Genomic DNA, 19,097 nt, shown 5'->3' with positions numbered 1-19,097 from the left:
AACCCTGCCACCCGGACCGTACCTGTCGTCCCAGCCTCGGCAGCCCCCGTGCGGGTACCGGGCCAGGTAGGCGGCGAACATGAAGCAGGTGTGGGTGGACTGGCACCAGGCACACTGGCTTGAGTTGGCCAGGCAGTCGTCACAGGTCAGGCGCCTGGGGGCGGGGAGTAGGGACAGGGTCACCCCACAGCCTGGCCCCCACACACCCTCACACACCCTCTCCCTGGGCCCAGCTGGGCTCACTGGCTGCAGAGTGGGGGACACTCTTGCAGGCTCTTCAGGGCACCCCGACCCCGGCCCCGCCGGCTGCACGCTGCGTCCCCCTTGCGGCTGGTGCTCTGATGCCACTCGCAGAAGGGGTCCTGGGAGGTTGGAGGAATAAGAGCCCAGCTTAGCCTTCTCCCTGGGGCTCCCAGCGCCAGTCTCCCAGCACCAGTTCAACAGGCAGCTGCCTCCCTTGCCTGCCAGGGCCCACAGACCCCTGTTCCAAGCCCAGCTCCTTCCTACAGCCACTGACATCCATGGGTTCTGCCTGACCAGCACCCACTCCCTTTTTGGGCAGTAGCACCACTGTATGTGGTCCAGGTGGCGCTGATTCAATCCCTGGGGTCCAGAGATGGGCAGCGGGACACTCTCCTTCCTCCCAGCCTCACTGATCGGTCCAGGAGCTGGCACAAGCCCCAATTAGAGCAAATGAAAGGCACTTCTGAGACTTCTGTTGAACTGACGGGTGAGTGAGGTGGGGACAGAAAGGTGCTCTCCTTCCCCTTGGGGCTCCAGTGGCTGGGTGGGGGGATAAAAGTCTGGAGCCCCTGAGGCTCCCTTGCCACTCCCAAGGAATGAACCTCCAGGGAAAACGAGAACATGGAGTGGAGGGAGGTGAACAGCTGACTACGCGGTTTGAACCTCTGGGGCGAGCAGGCCGAAAGACCTACTCCTGGACTCTGCTGTCTAAAGGGATAAATGCTCCTCTGGTGCAGAGGTGCTGAGCTGGGTTTTCTGATCCCTGCAGCATGCAGAGTCACGCCTGCCAGGAGCTGACTCTCCAGCCCCTCTCCACTGCTCACAAACGCCAAGGGCCCCGACTGTCTACCCCAACGCCGCCCACAGGGCCCCTCGGCTACCCGTGCCAGCTCTGGGGGGCCCACCCCCTCGCTCAGTCGCCTGCTTTGGCTGACTCCGTGCCGAGCCCTCCCCGCTGTGGCCTGGTGGGCACCTGGGTGCAGGCGTGGCAGTCTCGATGCTCCTCACAGAGTGGGCAGAGGGCAGGCACCAGCACCAGCAGGGAGCCGCCGGCCCCGCGGTCCCCGCAGTGGGCCCCACTCTGGCGCAGGTGGCAGGTCGCGCTGGCCAGGCACCAGCCGCAGCCCTGGTCTGCCAAGCAGCCCAGGCAGGAGGGGTAGGAGGCGCAGGCCGACGAGCGGTAGGGCTCCAGGAAGAAGAAGGAGATCTCCTGGGGGCGGGGGTCACATGAGGGTCGGGGCTCCACGCTCCACGTCAAGGTTTGGGATAGGGATTAGAGTTTGGAGCTAAAGACTTAAGCGTCTGGAGACAAGGTTGAGAACTCAGGCCCGTAGAAAGTCAGGATTTAGGACATCAGCAGACAAAAGGGGATCAGGGTTTGAGAAAATCCAGAGATGAGAGGTCAAAGTATGGAGGGCAGAGGTCAGGGTCAGCAAGATCAGGGCAGGAGGAGTCAGAGACGCGGGCAGGGGTCAGAATACGAGATCAGGTCAGACTCTGGGGGTCAGATGTTGGGGTCCAGGGGGGGTTCAAGGTGAGGCCCAGAGTTCAAGAGTCAAGGAGTAAGAGGTCAGGGTCAAGGGAATTAGTTTGTGGCCCAGGGCATCTGAGGCCAGGGGCTGGGGCAGGGTCAGAGCTGGGGACCTGGGTACTCACGCTGCCACCTGGCACGCCAGTCCGGTCCCACAGCAGGGTGAGCTCGCTGTGTCCAGGGCCCGCTGAGCCGTTGAGCTGGCCCCGGATCTCTACCGCGTACTTGTGGCCCCGGCCAGGCAGTGGGAAGAGGCGAGCGGACCCTGGACGTTGCAGGCGCCTCGTCTCCTTCTCCTGCTGAGCCACCCAGCGCCCTACCTCCTCCTGAAGTAGGGGTGAGGGGCAGACAGGGGCCTCAGAACTTTCCACCCACACTGACCCCTGAAACCCCCAAGAGCCCCAAACCCACCTAGCGCCCACCCCTCCTCTTCCCAGAAGGGCCTCAGAGTTTCTTAGACCCCCAAAACCTCCAAGCACCCCTAAACCTCCCAGCAACCCACGTCCTCCTCAGGGGAGTCTGACTTGGTAACTCAGACCTTCCCCTTTCTTCAAAATCCGCCCCCCACCCAGTTCTGTTCACAACTGAAAACCCCAGGGCCCTCCCATCACTAAGGATAGATCCCACGCCTCTGATTTCTCCCCATTCCTCCTCCCCACCACACATCCAAGCCCCCATATTTACCATAAACAGCCCCCTGCATGTCCCAGGCACCCTCACCATGTTTTCTGCGTCAGGGCCACGGGCCATCCGGGCCAGTACGTGCAGGCGCTGGGCCCGGGCCCACACGGCCACGTCCTCAGCCCCTGGCCCTCCAGGCCCTCCTGGCAGCAGTGGGTGGATGAAGCCACGGTAGACCACGGACACGTCGGTCTCTGAGCTAGGTGTCAGGGTGATGGTCGTACTGCGGACAATCAAGACCTGTGCCAGCCAAGGAGGGAGGCGTGCATGAGGACCTCTCTGCATCGCCCCATGGTCCTCACACCTCTCCAGCCACATCAGAGCTAGAAAAGACCAGGCAACCCAATCTCCTTCCCTAGTTTACTAAATGGGAGACTGAGGCCAGAAGCAGGGGGGATCGCTCGCCCACGGTTACTCTGGGAGAAGAGTTGGACTCCGACTCAGACAGCAGACAACAGGGTCCCAGCCCCTGCTCATCTCCACCTCTCATTAAACTCCAAGACCCTGGACCTTTCAGCATCTTCTTCCTCAACACCCCATCTTTCCACCTAAGCCCTTAAGAGTCCAGATCCCTTAACTAGGGGGCTTGGAGACCTTCCAGGTTAGTAAACACATTCATGTGCCAGGAGGGTGTCACACCCCAACTCCACAGGGACAGAAGCTCAGGCCCCTTCTGGACCTCATCCTATGTACCATGTTCTTTGTTATATAATGAACCAGTATATATGTTTAAAAAAAAAAAAAAGAGCCCAGATCCAAATCCAACGTTTGAAGCGACGCACATACTTCGTGATTTACTGCTAGCATGTGTTCTTGTAATTGTAAAAGAGTGGAGCAACCCAAGGGTTCATCATGGGAGACTGTTTAAATAAACTGTAACACTACGGCATCAGAATGTAAATGGAACACTATGAAGCTGTTTAAAAAAAAAAAAAAAAAGAGGGTGTTTCCTAAGTTCTGTTATGGGAAGCTTGCCGGGATACGTTAAGAAAAAAAAGGAGAATGAGAAAACACCACCACCACCAAAAAGACAAAAAAAAAAGAAAAAAGAAAAAAAGGGAAGTGGTAGTACAGTGTAGATAATATATTACTTTTGGTGCAAGAAAGAAAAATAATTAAATGTCACATTTACTTGTATCTGAATAGGTAAACAGCGGAAGGATATGTAAGAAATCTAAATAGACCTTCTGGGGAGAGTTAGGGTGGTCTTGAGTTAGGGGGATGCTGAGGCCAGCTTCCCACACTGAGGGGTGAGGACTGGGTAGATGGAAGAGACTTTTCACTCAACAACTTTTTACACTGTTGTGCGGTTTTTTTTGTGTTGTTGTTTTTGTTTTTAACTATATAGGATTCATTTATTCTATTTTATTTTATTTTTTTTAGCCACACTGCACGGCATGTGGGATCTTAGCTCCCCGACCAGGGGTCGAACCCTTGTCCCCTGAATTGGAAGCTCAGAGTCTTAACCACTGGATGCCAGGGAAGTCCCCATTGTTATGGTTTTTGAACCATGTGACTATAATACCTATTTTTTAAATTAATAAGGAACCACTGTGGAAAAACACTTTGATGATTTCTCAATAAGTTAACCATAGGATTACCCCAGCAATTCCACTCATACTGAAAATAGGTTTTCATTGCAATATTTGCAAATATCAATTCATTATGTTGTACACTTAAAACTAATATAAGGTTGTTTGTCAATTATACCTCAATTTAAAAAAAAAAAAAAAAAGAGGGACTTCCCTGGTGGTCCAGTGGTTACGAATCCGTCTTGCAATGCAGGGGACACCAGTTCAATCCCTGGCTGGGGAACTAAGATCCCACATGCCTCAGGGCAACTAATCCCATGCGCCACAACTAGAGAGCCCTCATGCCACGTGCCGTGGGCTATAGAGCCCATGTGCTATGAAGCCTGTACACCACAACTAGAGAGAAGCCCGCACACCGCAACGAAGAGCCCCCGCGCCACTACGAAAGATTCCACGTGCCACAACTAAGACCCGACAGAGCCAATAAATAAATAAATAAATAAGTAAATAAATAAAATATTTTTTTAAAAAGGAAAAACTTGCCAACAGGTGTAAACAACCCAAATGTTATCAGCTGATGAATGGACATGGCATGGCCATACAATGGAATGTCATTCAGCCATAAAAAGGAACAAAGTTCTCGGACTTCCCTGGTGGTCCAGTAGCTAAGGCTCTGTGCTCCCAATGGAGGGAGCCCGGGTTCGACTCCTGGTCAGGGAACTAGATCCCACAGGTCGCAACTAAGAGTTTGCATGCTGCAACTAAAGATCCCTCATGCTGCAACTAAAGATCCCATGTGCCACAACTAAGACCTGACACAGCTAAATAAATAAAATGTTTTTAAAAAATGAACAAAGTTCTGACACATGCCACAACACAGATGAGCCTTGAAAATATTATGCTAAGTGAATGGAGTCACACACAAAAGCCCACGTATTATATGATTCCATTTATATGACCTATCCAGTGTTAACAAATCCAGATACAGAAAAAGAAAAAGGTTAGCGGTTGCCAGGGGCCAAGGGGAGAGGGGAATGGAGAGTGATTACTTAATGGATATGGGGTCTCCTTTTGGGGTTATAAAAATGTTCTGGGGGGGCACATTCCCTGTGGTCTGGTGAGTAAGACTCCATGGTCCCAGTGCAGGGGGCCCGGGTTCAATCCCTGGTCGGGGAACTAGATCCCACATGAATGCTGCAACTAAGAGTTCACATTCCACAACTAAAAACAAAAAAACAGGGCTTCCCCGGTGGTGCAGTGGTTAAGAATCCGCCTGCCAATGCAGGGGACATGGGTTCAAGCCCTGGTTCGGGAAGGTCCCACATGCCACAGAGCAAATAAGCCCGTGCGCCACAACTACTGAGCCTGTGCTCTAGAGCTCGTGAGCCACAACTACTGAGCCTGCATGCCACAACTACTGAAGCCTGCGCGCCTAGAGCCCGTGCTCCGCAACAACAGAAGCCGTCGCAGTGAGAAGCCTGAGCACCACAACAAAGAGTAGCCCTGCTCGCCGCAACTAGAGAAAGCCCACATGCAGCAACAAAGACCCAACGTAGCCAAAAAACTTTTTAAAAATAAAAATAAAATAAATAAATGTAAAACAAACAAACAAAAAACATGCCTCAACGAAGATCCTGTGGGTCGCAATTAAGACCCGGAGCAGCTTAAGAAAAAAAAAAAAAAAGTTCTGGGGACTTCCCTGGTGGCCCAGTGGTTAGGGCTCCGCGCTTCCACCACAGGGGCGCGGGTTCCATCCCTGGTTGGGGAACTAGGATCCTGAATGCTGCACGGTGCAGCCAAAAAAAAAAAAAATGTTCTTGAACTAGAGAGTGGTGATAGTTGCACAGTATTGTGAAGGTGATAAATGAATGTCACTAATGGTAAGTTTTATGTTATGGGCATTTCACCACAGTTAAAACTTTTCTTAGGCCAATAAGGAAAATCAGACCCTTGCATGTAAAGACTTAAGGGGTAAACGCAAGAGTGATAAAGATCCATTTGAAAAATGAAAACTCTAAGACCAAGCCCTTCAGCACTCCACACTGGGCCCCATCCCCTGGCTCCCCACCTTGTCAGGCTGGGAGGCATTGGGCGGCTGTTGGAAGGTGAGCAGGTGCAGGCCAGGCAGGAAGCTCTGGGTGACACAGGCCTCCAGGGAGGTAACGAAGACAGGTACGGGCCCCCACCAGCCCACGGTGCCTGAGATCTGCTCCCCTCGGCAGCGGGCCTGCTCTGTGAGGACAGGAGGGTCGGGAGATGGGGGTTGGTGTGGGGTGCTATGCTGCCCCCTCCCAAAATGCCACTGGACACTCACCAGGCCGAGGGAGGCAGCTCTCGTTGTGTACGCACCAGCCCAGGGCGCCGGGCCCCCGGGGAGGAGCGGCGGTGCTGCTGAACGCCAGACAGGCCTGGCAGTCACCCAGGAGGCGGCCCAGGCCCAGGCAGCTGGCAGCCGGACACTGCAGAGAGGGGAAAGACAGGTGTCACTATCCACTGGGGCTTAAGGGACCTGGGAAAAGCTGTGGATTCAGGAGGCTTGGGGTGGAAAGGTCAGGGGACTGGAGAAGGGAATTGAAAGCTGGGTTGGAATGAGAAAGATCAAGAGGACAGGGGTGGGGGATCCAGGGACAGAGACATAAGTTCAAAAGGACCGGGAAGAGGGTCAAAGGTTCAAGGGTCAGTAGTCAGGAATGCCGATCTTAGGTGTGAAAACGAGTCTCCCAAGCGCAGGTCTGGGCAGAAGAAGACACGGAGGACCAGGTCTCCGTGCTAAGGGGCAGAGTACTAGGACAGTCACTCACGGCCCCCGAGGGAGTCCCAGGAGGTGGGGCAGCTTGGCAGGCTCCCTGACACCAACTGCATTCAGGGTCTCGGGAGCATACGCTGTGGTCCGTGTACATGGAGCAATAGTCCAGGTGGTACTGTAGAGAGATGGGCAGGGAGGAGGGGGCGCCTCACACCTGGGGCCTGCTCCCACGTCCTCGCTCACTTTGATGAGCCCAGGGAACCCCAACTGCTCAGAACCTTGAGGACCCCTGTCCACTTCTCCCCCAGCCCCAGGGACCACTGCCCCTCTGCCCTCAGCTCCAGGGACCACCATTCCTCCTCCCTTGGACCTGGGGACTGACCTCCCTCCTCTCACGGCCCTAGGGACCTCCCCTCCTTCTCCCAGGGACGCCCCCCAACTTCCTCCCTTAACCATGGGAAACATGCTACCTCCTCCCCAGCCACCCTCTCCCTATCACCCCAGTGCTCACGTCTGGAGCAGGCGCCTGGAACACAAAGGGAGGCACCTTGTAGGCCATCAAGTCCCCACGGGGCCGGCCACTGTACCCCCCTGCCACCAACAGGACGCTGCCACCAAGCACAGCCGCCACATGTGAGTACCGACCACTGGGAGGTGCTGCTCGGCCTAGGAGAATACAGACGCCCCGAGGACATGTGACCCCCCATCCCCCCTTCGTGGCTCCCACCTTGAGGACCACCCCTGACTCTCCTACGCCTCAACCCCACTTGCCCAAGGAAACCCTCCCCACCTGCCTGGCCCTGCTCTAGTCCTAGCTCTCTCACTTCCTGGAGTTCCCACACTGCTGCCCAAGTCACCTTCCAGACAGAGCATGACCTTTGGGGTCAAATCCTGGATCTACCATTTCCTTGCTTTCAAATAACGGATCAACTACTGACTAGCTGTGTGGCCTTGGGCAGGAGACCTGACTTCTCTGAATCTTGGTTTCCTCCTCCGTGCATGGAACCTTGCCCTCGGGGAGCGGTGAGGCAGGCCGCCCGGCTGTCACCTGTTGTTGTCTGTCTGACACCAGCCTCCCTGCTGGTGACAGCCTCTGACTGTCCTCTGGAAAACCACCCCTCCCACCCCCCAGTCCACAAGGCTCAAGTCGAGCTGTCCCTGCCTCTAGCAGCAGCAGGGCTTGAGCCCAGGCCTATCAGAGTCAGTGGCTAGTTCAGGGAGGGGACCCAATTGCTACAATTCTTGGGAAAAAGGTACTGTCTTCCCTCTGGGCATTTTAAAGGGGTAGGATATAATCCCAGAGCTGCTGGTGACCATCTACAAAAGGCAAACCTGCTACAGACTGAAGGAAATCCAGCTGAGAACTGGGGAGAGAAACGGCTCATGCCATCATGTGAGCACCTGGATCCAGGCCAGCCTGCAGCCAGTTTTCACTCAAGTGAGTCAAGAAATTCTTCCTTTTGCTTAAGCTGGTCGGGTGGGGTTTCTGTCACTTACAACCAAGAGTCCTGACTGACGGGTAAGCGGTCAGTGATTGGTGACTCCCTAACACTTTTACTGACCCGTATGCTCTGGAAGTGTATGGGACTTGGCCCAGGGCATCAAAATCTACAAAGAAGGAGGAGGCCTCCAGAAACCTCACACTCTGGCCTACCCAGTGAAGGGGTCTGAAGGAGGGACAGGAGCAGCAGTGGAGCCCTGGATTGGAGGCCTCCAATGCTAGGCTGAGGCTTTATTCCTTTTTTTTTTTTTTTAATATTTATTTATTTATTTATTTGGTTGTGCTGGGTCTCAGCTGCAGCAGGCTCCTTAGTTGCGGCTCACCGGTTCCTTAGTTGCAGCTCGCCGGCTCCTTAGCTGTGGCATGCAAACTCCTAGTTGCAGCATGCATGTGGGACCTAGTTCTCTGACCAGGGATCGAACCTGGGCCCCCTGCATTGGGAGCGTGGAGTTTAACCACTGGGCCACCAGGGAAGCCCCATTCCTGATGGTCAAACAGGATTCCTTGGGGACCCTTCCTCTTGCCCACCCCTTAAATGTTACTGTCCCTTCTTTTATGTTTGTCCTTTGTCCTCACTCTTCTGTTCAGAAGGGTGGGGAGAACAGACGGGCCTCTGGGAAGTCCACAGTCCCATGAAAGGATATGCCCAGTTTGTGCACACAAGTGTCTTTCTGAGGAGAGGGCCTGTGACTTTCTTCCCATTCACAAAGCAGTCTCTGATCTAATGAGCTTGAAAGGCTTCTCCACACTCCCTCCAGGTGAGCCCTCTGGCCTTGCGCTATTGGGACAATGTGTTGGGCCCTTCACTGGACTGTCTTCTTTCTTCACTTCATTTTACTCAATTTATTCTCACAACAGCCCAGTGGTTTAAGTGTTATTACATTTTACAGAGGGGAAGTTGAGGTACAGAGAGATTAAATGATGGTTTTTGTACAAAAGGTTGTTTAGGAATGGCCATCCTGGTTCTGCCACTTGCCCACTGTGTGACCTTGAAAAAGTTGCTTCTTCGTAGGCAGTCCCCTGGGACAGCTGATAATTGGCAAAACCTGGATTGGAACCTAGATCTGATGCTTCTGAAAATGTCTCCCATCTCCATAGCAACAATGCCCTGGTCCTATCTCTAGTGCAGGTGTGCCTCCTGAGGCCAGCTCCGATAGGATATTGGGCTCACCCCAACAAGGACCGGGGTGGCTCCTTCCCAAAGCCCAGGATCACTGTGGGAGCAAGCGTGACGCTCAGGAGCCCCTCATGGAAACAGAGGGGCCACTCACCCTCAGGAGTTCCTGGAGGGGCAAGCTCGGCCCCCGACACCCACTGATGGCAGCCAAGGTGGTAGAAGAAGATGCCATCTTCATAGCACTTTTCCTCCTGGTAATGGGTGTGCACGTTGCCCCCTGGGAAAGGAGCAAAGGGGCACAGCTGGCAAGCCTGGGGGAGGTGAGGACACCCCTGCAGGGAGCCTCAGCTCAGCCTTGGGCCCCTGGCAGGCAGGCAGGTAGGTGGGATCGGGGCGCCTCCTCACCGTAGACCACCATGTAGTTGCCCAGGACACTGGCCGTGTGAAAGGCCCGCTCCCGTGGGCCCTGAAGCCCATCCCGGCCCTTCAGGCTGGTCCACACGCGCCGATCCACGTGGAAGAGCTCGGTGGAGTTCACCCGCACAGAGAACCTGTAGGGGAGGGGAAGAGGAGGAGCTTGAGGCTCCTCTGGGCCCACAGTTGAGACTGGCTTTACTGGATTTATATCCCCTCAGAACTAGAAGCTCCTTGTGGGCAGGACCCAGGTTTGATTGATCTCTGGGTTCCCTGCATAATCTAGCCAGGGCTAGACACCAAGCAGGGGTTGGTTAAATGACTGCATGAGTGGGAGTGCATAGGGAAGCAAGTGACCAAGAGATTGAATGACAGACTAGAGAATGCGTGAGTCGGGGAGTAAATGAGTGAATAAACAAATGAGTGAATGAATGACAGACGGGGTGACTGAATGACTGCAGGGGTCTATCAGTGGGCAAAGACCGTTAAAGCATAAAGGCCCAGGGTGTTAGGCCAGGCCTGGCCCTGCAAGGCATGGGGTGTGGGGCAGGTGACTCACCGGGCAGTGGAGGGCCGGTGTCCACCGTGAACCAGCAGGGCACGCGACGGGGCATGGAACACCATGGAATGGCCAGTGGCGGCAGGGGGCCGCCCACCTGCCGGAATCACCTGCTCCCAATAGCCCCCACTGGTGCTGTCGAGGCGGAAACGGAAGAGGCCAGAGGAGAAGAGGTCGTGCTGGGTGCGGCCACCAGACACATAGAGCCAGATGCTGTCCACTAGGGCTGCTGCGTGACCTGCCAGGCCTGGCGGCCCTGAGGAACTGGAAGCAGCTGGTGCCAGAAGCTCCCAGTGGCCACCACCCAGCGGGCTAAAGGCCCAAACGTCACTGGTGAGGGAGCCGTCAGCCAACTCACCACCCATCAGCACGAGGGAGCCGGCCCAAGCCACAGCCACGTGGGAGTGACGGGCAGCCTGTGAGGAAGAGACCAGGAGACGGAGATGGAGAGGGAAACAGATGGTGACACAGAGAAAGAGAAAGACAGAGAGAGATGCAGAGACAGGGCAAGAAGGAGAGACAGAGATACAGAGAAAGAGAAAGTGAGAGAGGGACAGAGATAAAGACAGAGACATGCAAAGAGAGAAAAGAAGAGAGACGGACCCAGAAAGACAGACACATGCAAATAAAAAGAGAGGTGTGACAGAGAAACACAATAAGAGAAGGCGGAGTCAGGGAGAAATGACAGAGACCAGTAGAGAGTAAGAGGTATAACCCAGAGAGAAGGAGACACAGAGACCGAGAGAGACCAGACGACCAAGAGTCAGAAACAAAAACCGAAAGATGGACCAAGAGAGACAGGAGACACACAGAAAGGTAAGATGCAGAAAGGCAGATAAACGAAGAAGAAAGAAAATCAAAGACAGAACAGCAGAAGCGGGAGGTGTAGGTGGTCATGTAACACACTGCTGGAGTTAGGGGTGTGCAGGATGATGGGGTCGCTCTGGGGTGCCCTGGCTGGGTCTGACAGAGTGGACAGGCACCTCCAGGCAGGGCAGAGGTGGGGTCCATACCGGGGCAGGACTCAGGTCCCAGCGCTCCCAGGTGTTGGCAGAGAAGTTGTACAGGACGAGGTCACCCAGGGCCCTGTTGAGGTCCTGGCCTGTGGAGAGGTGGACAGTCTCAGGCCCTGGCCACAGGCTGCCAGGCCTCTAGACCCCAGACTCATATCCCATCTGCTTACCTCCGAAAACAGCCAGCAGCCCCGGTGGGGACAGGAAGGCACCAGCCGCCCCGATACGGGCGGAGAAGGCAGGGTCCCCGGCACTCACGTTGTGCCACCAGCCAGCCCCCTGGTTCTCCCAAAGGTGCAGGTCACAGGCGCGTCCCAGGAAACCAGGCTCACAGAGGCATGGTCCCAGGGGCTGGGGGGAAGGGGGCACAAAGGCAGGGACAGAGAGAGAGAGAAAGAAACAGACAGGGAGCAGAGAGAGAGCCAGAGTGAGACAGATGGAGCAAAACGGAGGAGAGAGATGGACAGGAAAGGAGAGGATGGAAAAATAAAGACAGAGAGGCAAAGAAAGAGACAGGAAGGAGACAGGCCGACAGACAGAGGAAGAGATGGACACAGAGACACAATCAGAGGGAGGCAGAGAAGAGGAGAAACGAAGGCAGACCAACAGAAAAGAAAAAGACCCAGAAAGGAAAATGAGGACAAGACAGAAAGACAGGTTGGAGAAAAAAAACTGATGAAGTCAATGTCGGCCTGGGCTGGAAGAGCTCAGATCCGGGGAGGTCAAGGCAGGGAGGGCTCAAGGCATGACCCAGGCCCAAAGCTGGACATGCATGGTTTAGGCCCAAGGTCAGTGGTCAAAAGTCAGAAGTCATGGCTGGGGGCCCAAGGCCAGACAGAGCGGCTGGGTGTGAGGGTGGAGTCAGGCCTGGCACGAGGAAGGCATGCAGCTTCACAGGTGAGAAGTGGGCTACAGGTGAGGTTGGGAGTGAGCTCAGGCAGAGGAGGGGCCCCCAGTGAAGGTGGAGTGGAAGTGGAGTAACAGGTTGGGGGAGTGGGATCTGGAAGGAGAGAGAGAACTGTAGGAGGGAGCAGGGTCCCTGGCAGGGTCAGCATCATGGGAGAGGATGGGATGGCAGGGGTTGTTTCAGGCAGGGGCAGAGTCAGGTCTAGGACATGCGAGTGGTGGCTGTGACCACAGGGCAGGGCCCCAGGGGAACACAGCTGGGGCCAGGCTCACCGAGGCGCAGGTGCCGTGGCTGCCACAGTAGGCTGGGCACTCCTGCAGGCCGCAGTCAGGGCCCCCCCAGCCCGGCTCACAGACACACACCCCTGGGGGCTGGCACTGCCCATGGCTGTAGCAGCCCCCCGGGCACAGGGAGAAGCGGAATGAGGCATTGAAGCCCAGCAGGTTGTAGTTGGCATCGCTGAAGAGGTGCAGCAGCATCTGCAGGCACAAGGTGGGTGGGGCTCCGGGGCTGGACTGGGAGAGGGTCCACTCCTGCCCCCACCCCCCCCTGGGGTCCCCATCTCCTTTCTTTGTCTCTCTCCACCTCTCTCTGTCCCTCTATCCTTCTGACTGATGTCAAGTCCCCCCGCCCTTTGTTTCCCTCTGTGTATCTACCCCCCGTCCTGCACACTCCACTCAGATCCTCCAGCCACAGCCCCGCAGCCAGGCCCCACCAACCTTGCCTGAGGAAGCCTCAATGGGCGGAGGCCGGGTGCTCCCACTCAGACTGGCAAGCAGGGGCCCGCGGGGGGAGTCACCATCATACACGAACAGGTAGTCATACGTGCATTCCGTGTCCAGGAAAAGGAAGTCCAGCAGGATCCGGTACTGGGAGCTCGGGGCTGAGCAGTGAGAACAGGTGGGCCAGGCTCAGGTGCGGACCCTCTCCCCATGCCTCCACGCAGCCCCCCCACAAACACCAAGCCCTGCTCCTCGTAACGCTGGGATGGGGGCCCAAAGATGAGTCAGACCTGGGCCTTGCCTTCAAGGGGCTCCCAGGCTCCCAGCCCAGGGAGGTCAGAGCTGCGACAGCAAGAGGGACAGAAGCTCAAAGAAGAAATTACAGTGTCATCCCTGGAAAGGACCCCTGAGATCAGGCTGAACACCGCCTACTATTCAGATGGGGAAACTGAAGTGCAGAGAGAGGAACCCCATCCCAGTGGTCACACAGAACTTCCCATTTATTCTTGAGCCTCAGACATGCCCAAGCCTGAGGGTCAGTCCAGGCGTGAGCAGAGAGGCATACTCCCAGATGGAAAAGGGCCTCTGTGAGGGGCCTCTGTTCCAGGCTCAACAGAGCTCTAGGGGAAGAGGTCCCTTTCTTCCCCCTGGCCAAAGACTGAAACTTGGAGCACCACAGCTCCTCTCTGCCCCCACCCAGGGTCTCTTCTCTCTGTTTATTGTATTGAATAGTAAGTAGCTAAGGCCACAGACTCTGGAGCCAGACTGCCTGGGCTCCAATCTTGGCTCTGCCACTTACTAGCCACTAGCTGTCAAGTCAGCTAACCTCTCTGGATCTGTTTCTTCATCCGTAAAATAGGGATATAATCACTATGGTCGATTCATACTTCTTGGCCCCTAATCCCATCAGAAGATGATGGCTGACTCCCAGCCCCTTGTATCTGGAAGAGCCTCAGAGACTAGCTTGGCCAATACAAACCAGAAGTGATGCTCTGGGACTTCCGAGGCTAGATCAGAGGAAGCCTGCAATTTTTACCTGGGCCTCGTAGAATACTCCTTCTCAGAACCCAGCTGTCATGCTATGAAAAGTCACATGGAGGGGCCATGCGTAGGCGTCCCAGCTGTCATCCCCAGCTGAGCTTCCAGCTGACAGCCGGCATCAACCGTCTCCCTGTGAGGGAGCCTTCTTGGACGCCCGGCCCAGGTGAGTGTTCAGATGACTGCAGTCCCCACTGGTCTGACTGCGACCGCATGGGAGGCCGTAATGGATAATGCACCTGAAGTGCTTACGGTAGGCCTAGCACTTCATAACACTACTACTCCTAGCACTGTCGCTCTTCCTGCTCTCTGCCAGGTCCTGGTTGCAGAAGGTTCTCTCATCCCACATCTCCCACTAGGGGCTCAGGGAAGGCTTGTGGGCTAGGGAGACTAGGAGACCTGGGTTCCAGCTCTGCTCCTGACCCTAGGCCAGCCCCTCTACCCATGCTCCTCAGTACACCCATCTGCATACCGGAGATGCTCGTCCACTATTCACGAGCTGTGGGATCTTGCGCCAGTTCCATGGGCTCTCTGGGCCTCAGTTTCCTTGATGTAAAATGGGGATAATTCTCCTCAGCCGTCAAGGCTGGTGTGAAGATCCCAGATGGTGACTCTAACATGCCAGCCCAGGCCTTGTCCTCCCTCACCAGGACCACTGATCCAGCCTCTTTCGTGGCCTGTGCTGACATGGGTCCCTGAGGGATCTCCCCAGCTCGACATCTGGCCCTTACCCTCCCCTGCTCAAAAGCCCTCCATGGCTCCCTACCATCTCCAGGAGAAAGTCCAGCTCCCTAACCTGGCGTTTGGAGTCTCAACTTGTCTCACATCACCCCACGGCTTACAGCTCTATCAGGAGCTGGGCCTGTGCAGAAGTTCCTCTCTCTGTCTAGAGCACATTCTCCCTTCCTGCCAGCAAACTTCCCCACCTTCTCCAAGAAGCCTTCCCTGATGCCCCCGGGCTGGGTTAGGTGCCCCTCTAGGTTCTCACTTTCCAATACGACCTTCATTCCTCTGGGCCAGGACCACCTGTGTCCAGGTGTGTCTCCCCTGCAGCCTAGGAGGCCCACAGGACAGGGCCTGGGCCTACTCATCTTGGGGATCCCTCCCTGACATTGCCCAGCACGGGGCCTGGTATTGAGCAAGGGCTCAGGAAATACTGGATGAAGGAAGGAAGAGATGCACAAGACAGAATACTGAAGTTGGCAGCTCTCCCTCAGGCTCTGGCCAGAGCCCCCAAGAACATCACACATAGACCCCGAGCTGTGGTCTGGAGAACGCAGAACAATTCAGCCAGGCCAGGCAACCAGACCTCCCCGACTCTTACCAGCCTCAACCAAACTATAAAGCTCTGTTCCTAGAATCACAACAAGCACATCTTTGCCAAGTGCCCACCAGGGGCCGGCTCACCATCTGCCTTCCCCAAGTTCCACCTTAAGTTCAAGTCCTCCTGTTTCTGCCCAACATGGGCCTAACCCCCAAGCCATCCTGGACAGAGATCTGATCCTAAATGCCCCTGCTTTTCAAAGACAGCTGGCTCTTATTCACGAGGATGTTATGAGGACTGGGCACAATGAAGTGCAAACACGGTACAGAAGTAAGTGGGTCAGTTGCTTATTTTTTAATAGATGGGGGAGCATGTTGGTTCTTAGAGGTGATGGACATTGGGAAGGATGGGAGCTCAAGGGGCGTCCAGTAGTCTCCTGGACTCCTTCTTTCCCCAACATCCAACCAATCGGTCCCCCAAGTCTCACTGGTGAAACTTCACAAATCTCTCAGTGTTCTCCGTGCCTCTCTACCCGCTTAGCTGCTGCCCCAGTTCAGAACTCATCCTCTCCCACAAGACTAGCACACCAAGTCTCCAGTCTACCCCCCACCCAGCCTGAGAGCAACGCCCCACTCCTGCTCAAAATCCCCCTTTGGCTCCCCATCAATCCCAAGAGAAAAGTCAAGATGCTCGGCACGACATTCAAGGCCCTTCTTCCCCTCCTGATGCCCTCCGCTCCTCCCAGCCAACAAGTTTAGCCAGACCAGACAAGCCTAGACATGGCTCGGAGACCCACCAGCCCCTCTTTTGTCTTCCTAGAGGCTGTTCCCTTTTCTCACCCGGTAAACTCCTATGCATGTTTCAGAACACTGCTCTGGTGGCTCCTCCTCTGTGACCCCCAGCAGAGTCTTCTCACTCCCCTAGGCCCGACTACCCAACGCTGCACCTCCTTCCGTCTCAGCCCTGAGCACACTGGGGGCAGAATGTCTGTGTCTATCCCCAACCAGGCTGGAGCTCTTAAAGGCCAGAGAATGATTTATACCTTTAACACATACACACACTTCCCATCCTCTTCTCACCCCCTAGACAGGAATGGCCCCCAAGATGGGGACAAACACACTCATCCCCAAAAAACATGCTTCATCCATACCTCACACAACAGCCACAGAGATCTTCTAAAACGTAAATTAAATCATGTCTTTCCCCTGCTCAAAACCTTCCATAGATGCCCAGTGTCCCCAGACAAAGACCAATCTCCAAAGGCTGCAAAAGGAGGCCCTGCACGATTCAGACCCTGTCACACCTCTGGTCTTTGCCCAGGACCTCCTCTGGGGGACTCCCACCTCTCCCTGGAGGCCAGCTCCTCATCCACTGCCATGGGAGCCTTCCTGGACTTCTCCAGCCACTGCCTTGGATTTCTCTTCCACCTTCCTATTGCCCTCAGGACACAGCTCAAAAACCACAAGGTCAGGGCTTCCCTGGTGACTCAGTGGTTGAGAGTCCGCCTGCCGATGCAGGAGACACGGGTTCGTGCCCCGGTCCGGGAATATCCCACATGCCACGGAGCGGCTGGGCCCGTGAGCCATGGCCGCTGAGCCTGCGCGTCCGGAGCCTGTGCTCTGCAACGGGAGAGGCCACAACAGTGAGAGGCCCACGTACCAAGAAAAGAGAAAAAAAAAAAATCACAAGGTCCTATACCACCTGCTTCCTCCCAACCCTCCAGCCTCTGGCTCATTGTTTGTCTTCTTGGATTCTGTGTCCTAGCATACGGATTTCTAGTTCCTCAAAAGCATCATATCCTCCTGTTTCCAGGCCTTTGCACAGGCTATTCTCCTTACCTGGAATGCCCTTTTGCTCTCTCCTGCACATGCCTCTGGTCTCAGGTATAGCCCAGGCTAAGTCAGATATCTGTCATCTCTGGGATTCCCACTCCCTGGGGGTGGGTTTGTTTCCCCCACTAGACTGGGATCCCAGGAGGGTAGAGATGGGGCCTTTGCACAGGCTGTTCCCGCTTCCTGGAATGACTTTCTCCTCCTCCTGGCTGATTCCTATTGGTCCTTTAGGTCTCAGCTCAGACATCTCTTCCAGGAAGCCTTCTCTGCTCTCTCCCACCCAACAGGTCAGGCACCTCCTCTGGGCTCCCCAGGCCCGTGGGGTTCCTCTATCACAGCCCCTACCACTCTGGACTGGACTGTCTGTTAACATGTTTGCCTCCCCCACTGGATTCCAAGCCCCAAGTCATCGGGGATTGCTGGGGCTGTGGAGGTCTCTGCTATGTCCCAGAGGCAAAGACAATGTCTGGCACATGAATGACTGAAAAAAATGCTTTTGTTGAAGTACTTTAAAAAGGACAACACTAATAACCCTAAGACCATTTACTGGGCATTTATTATGTGCCAGGCACAGTAAATACCTGTTCTCACTTAAGTCCAACAGCCCTATGAGGGGAGTGCTATCACTATCATAGCCTGAGGGGAGGGAAAGCCGAACCTCAGAGGAAGGAAGCCACCTGCCCAAATTCACAAAGCTGGTAAGAAGTGGAACCCAAATGTGAAGCCAGGTGGTTGGGCTCAGAGCCTGAGTTTCTAACAGTTACTCAGAACACCCCTCACTGATGCTTCTGGCTTGTAATTGTCCATCTGCGTCCGGGTGCAACTCCCCCATCAGACTTCAAGGCCTTCCAAGGCAAGGCCTAGGCTGGCTGCATTTTAGAGCAAAGGGCCTGCACCAGAACCGGTTCTGGGAACATGGTGAGTGGATGCAAGACTGCACAAATGAATGAATTAGCGCACCAGCCAGTGTGTGACCCACACGGCCCCACTCACCCTCGATGAGCCACTCGCAATTGCCATTGACGCTGTAGTTGCCCGCACCGTCTGTCACGAAGCCTGGCGCCTCCCGCAGCACTTGCCGCTGTCCCTTGCAGTCCCCTGCCCGGGCCCCAGGGGACAGTGGCCACAGCACGGAAAAAGATAGAGCCAGCGCCGCAGCCAGAGCCCGGCCCAGGGCCATCGCTGCCTCCAGCACTGACCCTTACAGAGGGACGGGTCCTAAAGACCCGGAGAAGCCCCTCCACCCGGTTTGAAGTCCTGCAAATGCGACCTCTATAGATGGGACATGGCCTTGTAGAGCAGGGAGGTCCAGGAGTCGCTGTCCCCGCGAAGGGAACCGCCGCTGTTGGTGGGCTCTGGAAACCGAGGGGTGGGCCCTTATAGACCCATGGAAAAACCTGTAAATGGGGTCGTTACGTACGGGGCAGACCCCTAGGGGCCACGGGAGTCCCTTATAGACATGGGCCCCCATACGCTGGCTGACCCCATAAACGGGCCGCTGCAGGCCGAAATGGACCTTACAGACCACTGGGTCCCCAGTGGGCGAAGGGCTCTACAGCTCGGCGGGGGCCTACATAGAGTGCGGGCCTGGCCTGGCCCGGAAGGTCCTCCGGGAGAGACGCCCCTCCAGCCAGGGGCGGGGCGCGAGCGGGTGCCCAGGGCAGAGTCAGTCTTCAGGGGCTCAGGCCTGGACACCACAGACGAACTCCCTTGCTCACCCACCCGCGCCTCCCTTCCGAGCCGGAAGAGCCAGATGAGAAAGATGAAGGGACGCTCGGGCCAGAGCGGCCCCGGGAAGACCCGCTTGGAGGGCGAGAGGGTGGGGGCCGAGTGGCCGCGATGGGAGGGACTACGGAAAGGAGGCGAGAGTCGCGGAGACGCAGGTCAGAGCGGCCCTGGGAGGACTGCGAAGCACCCAATCCCACCCCTCCACAGAGGGAGACTTCCGGAAACTTCCCCGCCCATTTGTTCCTAAACGCATGCGCAGCAGTGACCTC

The 19,097-nt window shown here is 55.8% G+C and overlaps 1 protein-coding gene across 1 annotated transcript in view; it reads right to left on the bottom strand.

Annotated features, from left to right (window-relative positions):
• Positions 1-18,971, bottom strand: part of MEGF8 (multiple EGF like domains 8) — a 41,732-nt gene extending 22,761 nt beyond the window's left edge. The window contains exons 1-17 of the mRNA XM_060000625.1: positions 18,094-18,971; positions 12,964-13,127; positions 12,517-12,723; positions 11,508-11,688; positions 11,338-11,426; positions 10,325-10,740; positions 9,757-9,902; positions 9,506-9,628; positions 7,245-7,399; positions 6,789-6,908; positions 6,302-6,446; positions 6,056-6,219; positions 2,495-2,695; positions 1,900-2,100; positions 1,217-1,453; positions 244-362; positions 23-154 (exon numbers count right to left, since the gene is read on the bottom strand). Coding sequence (XP_059856608.1) covers positions 23-154; positions 244-362; positions 1,217-1,453; positions 1,900-2,100; positions 2,495-2,695; positions 6,056-6,219; positions 6,302-6,446; positions 6,789-6,908; positions 7,245-7,399; positions 9,506-9,628; positions 9,757-9,902; positions 10,325-10,740; positions 11,338-11,426; positions 11,508-11,688; positions 12,517-12,723; positions 12,964-13,127; positions 18,094-18,280 — 2,987 coding nt within the window. The 5' untranslated portion in view covers positions 18,281-18,971. The remainder of the gene's footprint in view (positions 1-22; positions 155-243; positions 363-1,216; positions 1,454-1,899; positions 2,101-2,494; positions 2,696-6,055; positions 6,220-6,301; positions 6,447-6,788; positions 6,909-7,244; positions 7,400-9,505; positions 9,629-9,756; positions 9,903-10,324; positions 10,741-11,337; positions 11,427-11,507; positions 11,689-12,516; positions 12,724-12,963; positions 13,128-18,093) is intronic.
• Between the last annotated feature and the right edge of the window lie 126 nt (positions 18,972-19,097).

Source organism: Delphinus delphis, chromosome 20 (assembly GCF_949987515.2).
Source record: "Delphinus delphis chromosome 20, mDelDel1.2, whole genome shotgun sequence".
In the NCBI taxonomy this organism is placed as follows: Eukaryota; Metazoa; Chordata; class Mammalia; order Artiodactyla; family Delphinidae; genus Delphinus; species Delphinus delphis.
Note: the sequence above shows the minus strand (reverse complement) of the source record. Positions and strands in the feature narration are given on the sequence as shown.